The sequence below is a fragment of the Dendrobates tinctorius genome, unplaced genomic scaffold, assembly GCF_039654945.1.
Source record: "Dendrobates tinctorius isolate UK_male_01 unplaced genomic scaffold, ASM3965494v1 ptg000083l, whole genome shotgun sequence".
Classification (NCBI taxonomy): domain Eukaryota; kingdom Metazoa; phylum Chordata; class Amphibia; order Anura; family Dendrobatidae; genus Dendrobates; species Dendrobates tinctorius.
Window position 1 is genome coordinate 514,246 of NW_027361751.1, and position 16,993 is coordinate 531,238.

The 16,993-nt window shown below is 46.6% G+C and overlaps 1 protein-coding gene across 2 annotated transcripts in view; it reads right to left on the reverse strand.

The window, feature by feature from the left end:
* PPIH (peptidylprolyl isomerase H) overlaps positions 1-16,993 on the reverse strand; it is a 49,545-nt gene that overhangs the window by 19,452 nt on the left and 13,100 nt on the right. For both annotated transcript variants that reach the window (XM_073584031.1, XM_073584030.1), the window contains one exon: positions 2,211-2,303. In XM_073584031.1, coding sequence (XP_073440132.1) covers positions 2,211-2,303 — 93 coding nt within the window. The remainder of the gene's footprint in view (positions 1-2,210; positions 2,304-16,993) is intronic.

Consider the following 16,993-nt stretch of genomic DNA (forward strand, 5'->3'; position numbering starts at 1 on the left):
AATGTTGGAACTACGATACTCAAGTCCCAGATCCTCTTAGGAAAGGTGAGCAAACAACCCCCATCATCCTTCAGAAGGCACTGTATCAATGGGTATATTCTGAAGGATGATGGGGGTTCTAGCCAAATTTAGTGTAAATATACACTGTAACGTAGTGGCCAAAGTGTTTATTGCAAATGTGACTGCCACCTCCCTCATCTTTCAGAATACATCCATGTATACAGTAAGTGGGTGTATTCCTGAGGATGAGGGGGGTGGTAGTCACAATATACGGTACTGCAGGCACTGTCATTCACAGATCCCCCATAGCAGAGCGTCATCCACAGATAATATTTTTGTTTTTATTAAAATCTAGGTTCGTCTCATAATCGGGTGCGTCATATAAACCTAAAAAAATACGGTAAACCGTTTTCCACCTACAGCTTCTGTGTTGCATTGTCTATTGCTGTCTGCAGAATGAATTAACTGAGAATCCATCAGTGAGCTCGTCAGCAGAGTTCATAACTCTTTTATCCGTCTTTTTTGGCCGATGTGTGGCCACATGAAAGGTTAGTGTGCATCGCCTGTAAAAGTCAAACGGAGCAACATTTCTAATGACACCCACTTGCAAAAATGATTTCTAGCATTGATTTCATGCATTTAAGGCTACGTTCACACGTTGCTTTTTTGTCTGCAGCCAAAACCTGATTTATTGGCAGTAAAAAAAGCTGCAGACAAAGCAGGTTTTGCTGACTCTTTTGCTGCGTATTTTCTGCGTTTTTCAGAATCCCAAAGTATAGGTTTGCTTCTACCATACAAGCATGAACAATGCAAAGTGTTAGGGCGCCAAAGGCAAGACGTATGTGACACCATGTGTCTGCAAATCGAGATTCTGGCTTGGCTTTTATCCTAAGTCAAATAACAAGGCTCGTTAAAGGGTCAATATTGACTTCTAGGACTGCTACTTCCAATAGGTGGCACTAGAGTTCTAGTCCTCTTCCTCTCTGAAGAGACGATTTGCATAATTACCATAAAACATTTTTGGGAAAAAGGGCAAATTGATTTTTTCATGAACTCATATGAACTGTTTTATTCCGAACAGTCACTATTTTTTCAGACATAAAAATCTTTTTCCACTAAATAAATTTTTTGGTGGAAAAAGGTTTTTATGTCTGAAAAAATAGTGACTGTTCGGAATAAAACAGTTCATGCGAGATCATGAAAAAATACATAATTACAAATGTAACAACAGCAGGGGAGGGCAATTGGTTGGGAATAGTTTACCTAAGACATTGGCAGAGCATTTTGGAGGGTGGACACTATTTACTCTCACACCTTGGTCGGCCATTGAATTGCTCAGGCAATCGTTTACCTTTAAACACATCACTAATTTAATTAAACTGTACTAATCCTAAGTGACATTCCTAGGGGAGGAGACCACGGCATGACCGTTGAAACTTGCGAAAATCACAAAAATAAATGGGTTTCACATTCTGCTGTGCCTGCTATTTTTTCACTAAAAATGCACCAAAAACTGATGGGAACAGTTTTTGCTGCTTTTTGCATTTACTCATTGCTATGGGTGAAAAAATGCTGCAATAACGCTGAAAGAAGTGACATGCTGCAGTTTTCAAAAAAAGCAGCAGTTTTCCATTTCAGTCAGGAAAAAAACAAACCACTATGTGTGCATGGGATTTCTAAAATCTCATAGCTTTTGCTTGTACTGTGAAAATCAGCTTTTAATTTGCATTAAAAAATGCAGCAAAAACGCAACATGGGAACATAGCCTTAGTATAAAAAAAAATAAAAAAAAAAAAAATAATTGTGTCAAAAGGTGGACAACCCATTGTGAGACAATCCAGGATGGAGAGCTCCAGGAGATCAATTGAACTGATTAACCCTTGCAATGACAGAGCAAGTAAAGCCTGCACTGTTTGATCGTATGGTGAAGCAGTTGTAATCAGTGCAGGAGTTTGTGTGACCAGGCTGCAATCTTCTGGCCCCTCTCTGTCGCAGTATCTCATGACAGGTAGTCCAGCCTTATGATACTGATGACCGATCCTATATACTAATATCAGGTCAGTAGGGTTTCCGACACCCAGCACCTGCTTTTAGCTCTCCATGCAGCCGGATGTAAGGATAGGTCATCATTATCATAAGGGTCCAGCCCTTTTGTTATATCCTCAGTGGAAATACAAACAATGTCACATACAGGTAACTGCAGGACTTACCATGGAAAGCAGGCCAGGAGCGGAGTGCTTCAGCTTAAAGTTCTCATCTGCAAATGGTCCTCTGTAGATACTTGCTAGTCCTGTGCCGTCACCCTGCAGAAAGGTCATTCTAGGATTATAGGTGCAGTAAGGCAAATGTGACGGCTACCACAGCGTCCAATATGGAGTTGTGCCCCAGCTTTCCAGATGCCCCAAGTGGCATATACATTAGGGATCATTCAGGGCGGACATACCATTGGTGCAACCTGTGCAGCTGCATAGGGGCCCAAGAAGTAAGGGGGCCATTACCAAAGCAGGGCCCATATACTGCTCTTGCACAGGGGCCTTCTTCTGGCTGAGTCCCACATTGGGACTGTGATACACATTTACTCCCTCCCTTACTTTCTCCTGATACTTTTTAAGTGTTTTACAGTATTCTGATTAGAGTTGTGAACCAGGAGGCTCAGGATGAACTTTGCCATAGCAAAATCTGAATGCAGGTCTGAACAGTGAACTCCGATCCATCTGCTGTGACAAATGCTGGTAGATTTATTTAACCCCTTAAGGGCCCAGACAACTTAATTTTTTTCTGCTTTCATTTTTTTCCTTCAGGAGTCATAAAAAAAAAAAAATCGTAGTTACTTATCGTTAACGGTATTTCTCTGAGCCCATGACGGCACCACGGAGAGAGAGGGGATCCGCCCCACGGGGACAGGAAACCTACAGATAAAAAGGCGGTACCTCTCTCCCGCATCAGTTGTTTTACAGAGCATTAACAGAACTTCAGCCTAATACTAACACAATAACTTTAAGAAAAAATTTCTATATTAATACTGCGTAGACACCACGTGACTTTTTGACTAAACTGTATTTACAATAAGTGCGCACCCCACGCATGTAGGGAGGGAATATACGGGTGCCGTCGTGGGCTCAGAGAAATACCGTTAACGGTAAGTAACTACGATTTTCTCTTTCCCCCATGACGGCACCACGGAGACAATTGCAGAGACTATCTATTAGGGGGGGACCACCGCCTCCAGCACCCTTCTATCAAAGGTTAGATCTGAGGAGGTGGCTAGGTCCACCCGATAGTGGTTAAAGAAAGTCGAAGGAGAGGACCAAGTGGCGGCTCTACATATCTGTTCAATGGAGACGCCTGCTCTCTATGCCCAGGAAGTTGACACCGCTCTTGTGGAATGGGCCGTTATTCTGCCTGGAATGTCCGCACCTTGTGACGCGTACGACAAGGTGATGGCGTCCCTTATCCACCTCGCCAGCGTGCTCTTTGATGCCTTTCGCCCTTTCTTTGGCCCCTGGAAGCAGACAAAAAGAGACCTATCCTTTCTACACTCCCTGGTGGCCGCTAGGTATCCAATTAGGCATCTCCTGACATCTAATGTGTGTAGGGTCTCTTCTCCCTTGTTTTTGGGATTGGGGCAAAAGGAGGGGAGGGAGATTTCTTGAGTTCTGTGGAATCGGGACGCTATCTTCGGCAGATAGGCTGGGTCTGTCCTAAGTACCACCGTCATCCAGGATCTGTGTAAATGGAGGGAAGGCTGACAGGCCTGGATGTCACTAATTCTACGGGCCGATGTGAGGGCTATCAAGAGGGAGGTCTTGAGAGATATTTATTTTAGCGGTGCTTCTTGCAAAGGCTCAAAGGGAGGCTTGGTCAGGGCTGAGAGCACCAAGTTTAGATCCCAGGGAGGAGTGTTTAGGGAAGGCATGGGCCTGGATCTACCTGCTGCCTTAATGAACCTGGAAACCCAACGGTTGCCTGCCAAGTCATAGTTGTATAGGGCCCCTAGGGCCGCCACCTGAACCTTCAATGTGCTGATAGCCAGTCCTTGTTCTAGCCCTTTCTGCAGGAACTCGAGAATCTTAGATAGAGGTCCATTCCCACCCGAGCCTGCCCCTGATACCGAAAGGAACTTCCTCCAGATCCTACCGTACAATCTAGTGGTTACTGGTTTTCTGCTCCGTAGGAGAGTAGATACTAAATTTTGGGAGAAGCCCCTGTTGTTTAACAGAGCCCTTTCAAATTCCAGGCCGTCATATGTAGGTTCTCCACCTGCGGGTGAAGTACTGGCCCTTGTGAGAGCAAGTCCGGGACATCCGGGAGGACCCAAGGGTCGGAGATGGACATTCTCCTCAGCAAAGAGAACCAAGTCCTTCTTGGCCGGAAGGAAGCTATTAAGATCACCCTTGCTTTGTCCTCCCGAATCTTCCTCAGAACTGATGGTTTTAAGGCTATTGGTGGGAGCGTTCCAAGGGGAAAGTGCCAGGGGATCATAAGGGCGTCCAGGGCTATTGGGTTCCCTGATGGGTCTATGGAGCAGAATGTTTTCACCTTCCGAATTTGTCTTGTTGGCAAATAGGTCTATGTTGGGTTTCCCCCATAGCTTCGGGATCTGATTGAAAATTCCCTGGTTCAACTCCCACTCGCCCTGTCTCAGTGGTGTGCGACTTAGGAAGTCCGCCGTCACATTGTCTGACCCTTTTATGTGTAATGCTGTCAGCGAGCCTAGGTTCCCCTCTGCAACCTGGAAAATTGACTTTGTCACCTCCATAAGGGTACGGGATCTCGTGCCCCCCTGATGATTCAAGTAGGCAACTACTGTGCTGTTGTCTGAGAACACTCGCACGTGGTGGAACCTGAGGGAGTTTAGAAAATACAGGAGGGCGCGCTTCACCGCTAATAGCTCCTTCATATTCGAGGAGGCTGCCTTTTCGTCCTCTGTCCAGACTCCTAATGCTACCTGGTTGTCCAAGTGAGCCCCCCACTCCCTGTGGCTTGCATCTGTAGTAAGGATCTGAGAGACTGGTATCACCCAAGGGACCCCCCTGGATAGGTTGGATGGTTCCGTCCACCACTGTAGTGAGTGAGCTGTTACGGGTGAGATGTCTAACCGCCCTTCTAAATTTCCGTGAAGAGAAATTTCTGCTGCTAGTATCTCCCACTGGAGTTCTCTTGTATGAGCTTGGGACCACTGGACAGCTGGTAGGCAGGCTGTCATTGAGCCGAGCAGGGACATGGCCTTCCTGAGTGTCATTACTGTGTGTGTCATTGCTCCTGCTGCTAGCTGCTGTATGTGTAGCGTTTTCCCCTCCGGCAGACGACACTCTTGTCTGAGGGAATCTATGGTTATGCCCAAATATTCTTCTACTTGGCTCGGAGTCAACCGAGATTTCGGCAGGTTTAGTAACCAACCTAGGTTGGACAATGATTCCACAGTCTGGTTCAACTGGTCTCTGCAACAAGAGGGGGAGTTGCCTATCACTAGGAAGTCGTCCAAGTATGGAACTATCAGGATGTCCCGCTCTCTCAAGTGTGCCATGACCTCTGCTATGATCTTTGTAAATACTCTCGGGGCGATGGCCAGCCCGAATGGGAGAGCTTTGAATTGATAATGCTTTATTTCTCCCCCTATGGTGGCTGATATTCTGAGGAAACGGTGGTAGTCCGTGTGTATGGGGACGTGACAGTACGCGTTTTTAAGTCGAGTACCGTCATGTAACAAGATGGAAACAGCATCTTTACTGCGGATTTTATTGTTTCCATTTTGAATGGATGAATCACTAGGCATTTGTTCAATCTTTTCAAGTTCACTATTATCCTGAATGTCCCATCTGGTTTCTTCCGCAGGAAGATAGGTGAATAGAAGACTTCTCCTTTTTCTTGGTGGGGAACCTTCTGCAGTACCGATTTCTCTACCAGGGTCTGAATCTCCTGTTGTACTGCTGCTTGCTCTTCTATCAACTGCCTCTGTGGGGTCACTACGAAAGAAGGTTTGGGTGAGGTGTGAAATTTTAATTTGAGGCCTGTTTTCACGATGCTTAGAATCCAGGAACTGCTTGATATCTTTTCCCAGCTTGGGAAGAAGAGGCTCAATTTTCCCCCTACCTGGGAGACACCTTCATTGGGGTTGCTTCTTGTCTGCTGGCTTCCCGAACATGAACCCCCTTCCCTTTGCCTCTCCAATCATCCCACTTATCCTGGGAGTTTTTAGGCGGCTTCCTCTGTATAAATATCTTGCTCTGAAAGCATTTGAAGGGGTAATTGGATGGGTTAGGGAAAGACTTCTTTTTGTCCCCTGCTTTTTCAAGTATATCGACCAGTGTGGGTCTGAAAAGGGATTCCCCTTCACAGGGAATGGAGCAGAGTTTTGTTTTTGTTTGCAGGTCTCCTGTCCAGCACTTGAGCCATAGAGCCCTTCTGGCTGCGTTCGAGAATGAGGCTGCCCTGGCTGTCAACCTGATCGAATCTGCGGATGCGTCCGCCAGAAACGCCGCCGCTCCTCTCATTAACGAACGGAGTCTAGGATTGCGCCCTTTGGGATTTTGTTCTTTAGTTGGTCGTCCAGCTGATCCAGCCAAACCATCAGGGCTCTAGCTGTGCAGGTGGCGGCTATAGCGGGTTTTAGTCCTCCTCTGGCTGCCTTCCAAGCTCCTTTTAGGAATGTATCCGCTATTTTGTCCATGGGGTCTTTCAGTGTCCCCATGTCCTCAAAGGGTAGAGAGAATTTTTTTGAGGCTTTCGCTATGGCCACATCCACCTTCGGTGCTTTGTCCCAAAACGAGCAGCTTGGCTCCTCAAAGGGATATTTCTGTCATGGTTTGGACAGTGTTCTTGCCCTGCACTCACAGAGTTAAGTGTACGTGGCCTCTTTCTGGATCTGGGAGGGGTATTTATACTCACTCTTTACCAGGGTTCTCTGTCAGCTATACTGTTGCTCTGATTGTGTGTCTGACCCCCCTGATGTGCGTATGCACTGCAATGCTTGTTTACTTCCCGTGAATGACCCGGTCTGTCCCCTCACTCTGTACTCCGTCTCTTGTTTTGGTACTATTGTCTTCTCCGGTTCCGACCTCCTGGCTTGGCTATCGTTACACCGTTACAGTTTGTCCCTATTGTACCGTCTATGGCCCGTTCTGGTTTTCTGATCTATTGCTACGTCCTGACTATCCATTCTGCCTAACCCTTTGGTACTGTCGTGCCATCTTGTGCTTTGACCTTGGCTTGATCTGGTTTCTGTCTCTGTCCCTTGGTAACATTGTCCTGTAATTACCTTTCTAGGAGTTTTCCTCAGCTCCTAGCTCTCTGGAGTTTAGACCACGCCCTCAGCAGTCACATGCTTGAGGTCCTGTGAGCCTGGAGCATGCATCGTCACCACTGCTGCCCCATCCCACAGGTATCTTTGTGCACAGTTTTGTACTCAGGACACGCGTACTGGCTCAGTGCGGTGTTCCTGACATTATAACTGACCTAAACATTTAAACGAGGATTGTACTTTTTTTTTCTTGAATCATGGATCCGCTGCATGCTCTCTCTGAGCAAGTGAATAGTCTCACTCAAATGATGCAAAACCTGTCTGTGGAGCAGCACACCCTGGCTCAGTTGCAGCAAGAGGTTCAGAGGGAGGTTGCTGATGCCATGCAGGGTTATTTTCCTTCTGGGGCCCGGGGTGAGGGTACCACAGATGTTTCCTTAACTTCCCCTGAATCACCTGTTAAATTGCCTGACATTTTCTCTGGGGATAAAAAAAAAACATTTAAGGTTTTTAAGGAGGGGTGCAAACTCTTCTCGCTAAGGCCACGCTCCTCTGGGGATGAGAGTCAGAGGGTTGGGGTCATTATGTCTTTGTTAAGAGGTTCCCCTCAGGCTTGGGCTTTTTCCCTTCCCCCTACCTCCCCTGAGAGAATGTCAGTGAATGCATTCTTCGAGGCACTCGGGCACATCTACGATGAACCCGATCATGTGAGGCTAGCCGAGGAAATGGTGATGAGTGTGTGCCAGGGGAAACACTTGGCCGAGTGGTTCTGCTCTGAGTCCAGACGCTGGGCAGCGGAGGTCTCCTGCGATGATGCTGCCCTCTGGGGTTTGTTCTGGAGAGGCATGTACGAACGTTTGAAAGATGCCCTGGCCCTTCATCCTCCACCGGATTCTTTGGAGGATGCTATGATCCAGGCTGTCCGCATGGACCGTAGGCTGCGGGCGAGAGGGGTCATGCTGCAGGAGACCCCTTTATCCTCCAACCTGAGAGACTCTGAATCTAGTCCTGAGCCCATGGAGGTTGGTGCCACGTCCTTGAAGGAAAAAGAGGAGATGCCGTAGAAACAACCAACTGTGCTTTTACTGTGGATCATCTGGACATTGGAGAAGGAACTGTCCTTCTTGCCCTTCTTCAGTGAAGCCGTCAGGAAAATGACTGAGTCTGGGTAATAATCGAGGAGGTTGCCCAGACTCCCAGGTACCTTTTTCCTCGCTTACTAAAATTCTGCTTCCGGTGGAACTAGAACTTGCAGGCGGTCCGGTTGTGACTACCGCCTTTGTTGACTGTGGTTCTTCTATTAATCTGATCGATGCCAAAGTTGTGACTTTTCATAAGATAGGGACAGTCAGGTTAAAAGATCCTGTTAAAATTGTGGCAATTGATTCTTCTCCTATCACCCGGGAGGGAGTTTGTTTCATGACTAATACCTTTTCTCTGAAAGTGTGTTCCACTCACGTGGAAAAATTTAGGTGTTTTGTTCTAAATAATATGCCGGCTGGACTGGTACTGGGCATGCCTTGGCTTCAACGCCACAATCCTACTATTGACTGGGTCACGGGGGAGGTCATTCAGTGGGGATGTATGGCTAACGGTCTATGTTGTAACTTGACAACTTTTGTCACCCCAGTAAAATCTGTGTCAGTGTCGTCTGTCGGTCTGGAAGGTATTCCGGAGTACCTGAAAGATTTTGAAGATGTATTTTCCGAAAGTGAGGCTGAGGCGCTACCACCACATAGACCCTTTGATTGTGCCATTAATCTAGTCCCTGGAGCCAAGTTACCCAAGGCTCGCCTGTTCAATTTGTCCGGGCACGAACGTCTAGCCATGAAGGAGTACATTACCGAGAGTCTCCGCAAAGGGCATATTAGGCCTTCTGTTTCACCTGTGGCGGCGGGCTTCTTTCTTGTTAAGAAAAAAGATGGTGGTTTGCGGCCATGCCTCAACTTTCGGGAATTAAACAAAATTACTGTGAAAAATATATACCCTCTCCCCTAATTCCTGATCTATGTAACCAACTCACTGGGGCCAAGTGGTTCTCGTGGGGCATATAACCTTATAAGAGTCCGGGAAGGGGACGAATGGAAAACAGCATTCCTGACGACTGAAGGGCTGTTCGAAAACTTGGTTATGCCCTTTGGTCTCACCAACGCTCCTGCTGTTTTTCAGAATTTTATTAATGTAATTTTCTCTGATTTGATTGGTCGTTTTGTGGTTATCTATTTGGATGACATTTTGGTGTACTCGGTGGACAGTTAATCTCACTTGCACCATTTGCTGATGGTTCTCATGAGACTAAGGGAGAATCATTTGTATGCCAAGCTGGAAAAATGTTCATTTTTCATGCAAGAATTATCCTTTCTGGGTTTGATTGTGTCAGGGGAAGGGTTCTGCATGGATCCTAAGAAGGTCCAGGCTGTTACGGATTGGGTGCAGCCTCATGACTTGAAAGGGTTGCAGCGATTTTTGGACTTTGCCAACTTCTATAGGAAATTTATTAAGGGCTTCTCGCAGGTGGTGAAGCCTCTAACGGACCTCACTCTCAAGGGAGCTGATGTAAAAAATTGGTCTGTAGCTGCAAAAAATTCTTTCATGACATTAAAAAAAATGCTTTTCTTCAGCCCCTGTATTGGTACAACCCGACCCGTCAAGACCTTTTGTCGTGGAGGTTGACACCTCGGAAGTAGGGGTGGGGGCAGTATTGTCTCAGGGCCCTTCAACCCTTTCTAATCTGAGACCTTGCGCCTTCTTCTCTAAAAAATTTTCCTCTGCCGAGAGAAATTACGATGTCGGCAATAGAGACTTATTGGCGGTAAAGTTGGCTTTTGAAGAATGGAGGCATTTCCTGGAGGGGGCCGTTCATCCCATTACAGTCATCACTGATCACAATAATTTGGATTATATCGAGTCTGCCAAGAGATTGACCCCCAGACATGCTCGGTGGGAGCTTTTTTTTTTTTCTCGGTTTTAGTTTACCATCACATTCTGCCCGGGATCTAAAAACATCAAGGCTGATGCCTTATCCCGAAGCTTTGATTCGGTGTCCCCTCCAGAACCTCCCTCCTCCATTTTTCAGCCAGGAGTAGTGGTGGCCAAAATATCATCTGAATTACAGAGAGGGATTTTGGAAGCCCAGGCTCGGGCTCCAGGTGGTAAACCCCCTGGTAAATTGTTTGTACCAGAACGTTTTCGTCTCGGACTTATGCAGGAATTTCACGATTCTATGTTGAGTGCTCATCGTGGGATTGCAGCTACCCAGGGGGCAATTGCGAGGGGTTTCTGGTGGCCCTCTATGGTAACAGATATTAAAAAGTTTGTGACTGCATATGGGGTGTGCGCTCGTTCTAAAAGTTCTCAGGTCCGGCCGGCCGGTGCCTTTGCCAATTCCGGATAGACCATGGACACATTTGTCCATGGATTTTATCACAAATCTTCCTCCTTCCAGGAGCAACTCGGTGATATGGGTGGTGGCGGATAGGTTTTCAAAACAAGCCCACTTTGCACCTCTCCCCGCGTTACCATCTGCTGAAACCCTGGCCCGTTTATTTATTCAGCATATAATTCGGTTGCATGGAGTGCCTATGAATGTGGTGTCAGACAGGGGGGTATAGTTTGTGGCCAGGTTCTGGAGGGCTTTTTACAAAAAGCTGGGGATTTCGTTGTCCTTCTCCTCTGCTTATCACCCAAAGTCTAATGGACAGACTGAGCGCACGAACCAATCATTGGAGCAGATTCTGAGATGCTTGGCCTCTTCCAGGCAGGAGGACTGGTGTGAGGTATTGCCCATGGCAGAGTTTGCGTTCAACGGTCGTGTGAGCCAATCCACTGGGAAATCTCCCTTTCAGATCAACTATGGATTTAACCCACATTTTGGAGAGTTTTCACGCATGGATTCAGGTTGTCCTGGTGCTGAGTATACGACACAATGTCTTAGAATTCTTTGGAGGGAGGTTCAGAGGAATATTTCCAAGGCCCAGGAAAACTACAAGCGGTTTGCTGACAGGAGGAGGGGGCCAGGTCCAGCATTTGCAGTAGGGGAGAAGGTGTGGCTATCCACCCACAATATCAAGCTTAAGATACCATCTATAAAGCTGGGCCCCAAGTTTATTGGCCCATACAAAGTTGTGGAGGTTGTTAACCCAGTAGCCTACCGACTGCAGCTGCCCACCTCCTTTAAAATTTCTGATGTCTTCCACAGGTCCCTGTTAAAGCCTGTGGGGACTGTGAGAGAGGATTCCTCATCCAATGCTCCTCCAGTGCTGGTAGAGGGGCAGCTGGAGTATGAAGTAGGGCGCATTGTTGACTCCCGGTGGGTGCGCCGGAGACTCCAGTATCTAATACACTGGAAAGGGTACTCTCTGGAGGATCGGTCATGGGTTCCGGCCAGTTCGGTGCATGCTGATCGTCTGGTGTGGGCTTTCCACGCCAGATACCCAGAAAAGCCTGGGGGTCCAGTGGCCCCCCCGTTAAGAGGGGGGGTACTGTCATGGTTTGGACAGTGTTCTTGCCCTGCACTCACAGAGTTAAGTGTACGTGGCCTCTTTCTGGATCTGGGAGGGGTATTTATTCTCACTCTTTACCAGGGTTCTCTGTCAGCTATACTGTTGTTCTGATTGTGTGTCTGACCCCCCTGGTGTGCGTGTGCACTGCATTGCTTGTTTGCTTCCAATGTATGACCCGGTCTGTCCCCTCACTCTGTACTCCGTCTCTCGTTTTGGTATTATTGTCTTTTCCGGTTCTGACCTCCTGGCTTGGCTATCATTACTCCATTACAGTTTGTCCCTATGGTACCGTCTATTGCCAGTTCTGGCTTTCTAATCTATTGCTACATCCTGACTATCCATTCTGCCTAACCCTTTGGTACTGTCGTGCTATCTTGTGCTTTGACCCTGGCTTGATCTGGTTTCTGTCTCTGTCCCTTGGTAACACTGTCCTGTAGTTACCTTTCTAGGAGTTTTCCTCAGCTCCTAGCTCTCTGGAGTTTAGACCACGCCCTCAGCTGTCACATGCTTCAGGTCATGTGAGCCTGGAGCATGCATCGTCACCACTGCTGTCCCATTCCACAGGTATCTTTGTGCAGGGTTGTGGAGTCGGTAAGCCAAACCTGCGACTCCGACTCCAACTCCAACATATATTGCTTATATTTATGTGAAAAATTTATTGTAGTACGATGTGAACATCAGACATTTAATCATTTTTATGATACAATAATCAAGACATTTAGATAGAACATAATATATATTTATTGGAATACAACTTTAGAACACAGAAAAATAATAAACTGTAAATATGTAATACACTATGTAATATAGAATATATATATATATATATAAAAAAAAAACACTGTGTAATAAACTATGTAAATGGCAAAAAAGTTTTCCACAAAAACATACTAAATAACATTTGTGCAGTCTATGAATTTGTTCTAAGAAATAGAGTTGTCTCCATCAGATCCTCCTTCATAGATGACCTAAAATCTGACCTAATAATTTTAAGGCCAGAGAACAACCTCTCTACACTAACTTGGGTTGGAGGCAAAGCCGTAACCACATGGGCAACATCTCTAACAATTTCCAAGTATAAAGGAATTGCCTCATGCACAGTCAATTTTGATGAACGGTTGAATTTTTCTTTTTCTTTGAGAGCAAGTGAAACATTTTGCTGAAATATGGTCATTCTGCTTGCTATAGGAGACGGAGTGAAATCTTTTTCCTTGCAGCAACGCTTTGCCTGCTCCATATCATCCAAATACTTGTCAAAGTCAAACTCCTCATCTGATGAGGATGAAGATATGGCAGCAGTAGCACTGTCAGGACCCAAGTCCTCTTGCACCTGGCAGTCCTCCTGTATGCCACTCATCCTAACTGCTACCTCAGTCAGAGCTTCTTTTCCTTTAGTAAGCGGTTGATCATCAAGCAATATACGATGACTTGGTTCCACATAAACAGTTGCCAGAAAAATTTTATTTTCCAATAGCTGTGTCTCTCTCCGTTTCATTGAAGCAGAAATGCCATCTGCGATTAAATCTCCTCTTTGGGATAGGCAAAATAGCAAGTTCTTCCACTCCCTTATGAAAATGCCAGGCGTTAAATCCTCAGCTTGTAATTTTTTAGTCGGTAAATAGGTGATTAAGCAATTCCTTCAATTCAGCCACCTGTGTCCATTGACCTTCATTTAGGGTTACCTGAGGGTTCGCCATATCTATAAGAAACGGTATTCGGCAGGATCAAAAAAAGGGGGGGGCAGAACCTCATACTGTTCCGCAGAATCTCATACTGCACACCTCAGCTGCTGCAGAACCTTATACTGCACACCCCTACACTTGAAAATAAAGCCAGCACCTTAAGATGTAGTGAATGCAGTCTATTTATTCCAACTATCAATTGATGTTGATGTGCTACTGAAGACGAGCATTGCCTGTCCTGGGCGTCCTTTTGGGCAGCTATGAGGTGTACCTGACTGGTGCTAAAAAAAAGGAGTGTTAGTCTGTGTGCTACCCGGCTTTCATTCTTTTTGGTACAGATAAGATATGGATAGACAGATATGGATAAATGGATAGATAGCAAAAGCAGATTAGAAATCTGCTCTATTGAAAACATTATCTATGAGCTCAAAAACCTTTCAGGTGATGCTGTTTTGTAAAAAGCTGATCTGCTTTTGCAGCTGAAAAACGTATCCTCAAAAAGCGCAGCAAAAACGCTGTGTGTGAATGTAGCCTTAGATCAGGAATAGAACAGCCATTTATAGGACATTTCATAACTTTCCCACATTCCTATGAAAAAATATTCAGCACATTCTGCATTGAACTACTGTACCCAATTTATTATACATTTTAGGAGTCGGACCATTTTATACCGACTCCAACTCCGACTCCATAGCCCTGTTTTTGTGCACAGTTTTGTACTCAGGACACGCATACTGGCTCAGTGAGCTGGTGCAGTGCGGTGTTCCTGACAATTTCCTTTTTGGTGCTATGAGGCCCTTTTTCTCTTGCCTTTTCCACTCCCTCTGAATAAACGCCTGGATTATATCATTCATGGGAAAAGACCTCCTCTTCTTCTGCTCTAACCCGCTGAACATGGCATCCTGAATGGTTCTTTTGGGCCTGGTGTCTACTAGTCCCATAGTGCTTCTGATTGCTTTTATTAGGTTGTCCGTTTCCTCTATAGGGAAACAGCTGCGACCCTCTTCCGCAGAGGACGAGGAGTCGGATGAAGTGCTATCTGTGCATGATGAAGAAGATTCGCTCTCCCTATCACTGAAAAGATAAAAGAAACCACAAAAAGCACGCCCATAGGGCTTTACCAGATATAAAGTAAAAATTGAATTGTTCAGGGTACTCACCCTCAGAGGTTGTGTAATGCCACAACTACTAAATACGCTCAATCCCATATAATGAAGCTGCAGCAGGAGGGTGTAGACAGACAGCGTCTGCTTCCATTAATCAAAGAGGAGATCCCAAAAGGGAAAAAAAAAAACAAAAAAAAAAAAACACCTGGTTCCCGCGCTGCTATACTTCAACCCTCAAATGGAGGAAATCCAGTAGATTCTAGATGTAGGTTCCAATATCAATGCTTTATTTCATAGTACATACAAAGACAACGCGTTTCGTGGTCCATTCCATGACCTCTTCCTCAGGTCGGATGTACAAGAATTTTCTCCCTATCAATATGATCTGACTCAGGCTCCTTTCTTTTAGGCTTCTTATGCTTTTTTGCTTTTTCCCTGAAGGGTTTTGAAGGTGTTTTCTACTTGGTGGACAATTAGGGCTCTAAGGTCAGAAGCAAACCCTAGGGATTCCTTGCATATTTTATGTTCAATGCAGGATTGGCAGAGCTTTTTCCCCCACGCTGCGGGGAGCTTCTCCTTGCATAGTGGGCAAATCTTGTGGTTGGCCTTCTGCGTACACTTCTTCCCCTATAAGAGGACAGGCCCTAATTACAGTATATAAGTTCACGTAGTCCACTTACCCACCAGACCGAAGAAGGATACCGAATCAGAAGTAGGCCCCGGCTCTGCTCGCGGTTTGTCTTTTGGGACCCCTGTCCCACCAGACTCCTTGCTGCGTCGGGACTCCGAGCGGCTGCTGCTGTGTCGCTGTGCCTGGTCCTTGGCATCCTTCTTGTGGTGCTCCTGCAGTGACTTCCGCATTTGCTGCTGGTGTCCTGTGTCAGAGGACATGTCTAGCAGCTGTTGCTCTTCTGGAGGCTCGGAACTCATGGTGTCAGATACAGGCAGCGCTGTTCTCCCTGCGCGCTTTTAATCAAGCGGGGGGGGCATTTTTTTTTTCTTCGGTGTGAGCGACACCTGTGCATCTCCAATCGGCTCCCAGAGATGCACGCTTTTAATGAAGCGGGGGGGGGGGGCATTTTTTTTTCTTCGGTGTGAGCGACACCTGTGCATCTCCAATCGGCTCCCAGAGATGCTTTGCGCCGCCCACGTCGTCCGGCGGCGCCCGCCCCCCCGAGCGCGCGCACTGGCCCGGCCTACCCAGAGATGCCTTGCGGCGTGTGACGTCGCCTAGGCCAAGCCCCGCGCGTGCGCACTGTCACTGCCCCCAGTGATGCATTGTGCCGAGGCCGGCAGCGTCTCCTCAAGCTGCCGGCACGCATGGGGGATATCGCGCCCGCTGACGCTCTCCCACCCCGGTACCTGCTCTGGCCGCACATTTGGAGGACGCTATCCCGGGAGAAGCGGTCTTATGGAAGCGCTTCTGCCACCTCTCCCTCCGCACACACTGGAGGCCCGATGACCCCAGCGGTGGCGGCTCGGGTAACCGCCCCAGCCGGGACAGGGGGCTCCCGCTGTCATCCTCCAGACTGGTCGGCCTCAGATCCTATGTAAGTCTGTAGGTTCCCTATGGGGACAGGAAACTAACTGATGCGGGAGAGAGGTACTGCCTTTTTATCTGTAGGTTTCCTGTCCCCGTGGGGCGGATCCCCTCTCTCCGTGGTGCCGTCATGGGGGAAGGAGAAAAAAGATATTATTTTCCCCGTCCACATAGTCGTATGAGGACTTGTTTATTTTTGTTTTATTGCTGGTCGAGTTGTAGTTGTTGTACAGAAAAACAGGAAATAATCCAAATGAAATGTCTAAAAAGCAAAAAACCACAAACACAATTCCAATTTGCTTTTACGACTCATTTTGTGGTAAAATCGACCCAGCAATATCATCCTGTAGGTCAGTGCGATATCAAAAGTTATACAGTTTTTTAAATACTTTATAGCAGGGGTAGGGAACTTTTTTCTGCCAGGGACCATTTGGATATTTAGACGATCAGTCGGGGGCAGTACAAAATTATCAACTTGAAATTTATGCTGCTAATATGGTCAAACATTAATTAACTCCCCCTAACGTGATGGCTGGAGCTGCTTCAATTTGGTGCGGCTGAGATGTTAGCTGGAATGGCAGATGTTGCTACTCACAACTGCTTTTGCAGATTTGCGTCAGTAAAGCACAGGTGACTATTTGCAATGAATTTTAAAGCGATCTCGCAATAGACAGGGAAATTCAATCACTGCTCATGTTATATTTATAGAACTCAAGCAGGTGGGGGTCTACAGTATATACATCACATAAGAGACACAGAGACTGCTGTATATACATCACATAGGAGAAATTGAGGCTGCAGCATATACATCACATAGGAGGGTATGGTTGCCTACATGCAACCCAAGAGACATTCCCCCTGAGAAAACACGTGAGTGAAACGCGCGTCGGGGCGTTTGCAGTGGCATCTAGGATCCATACATC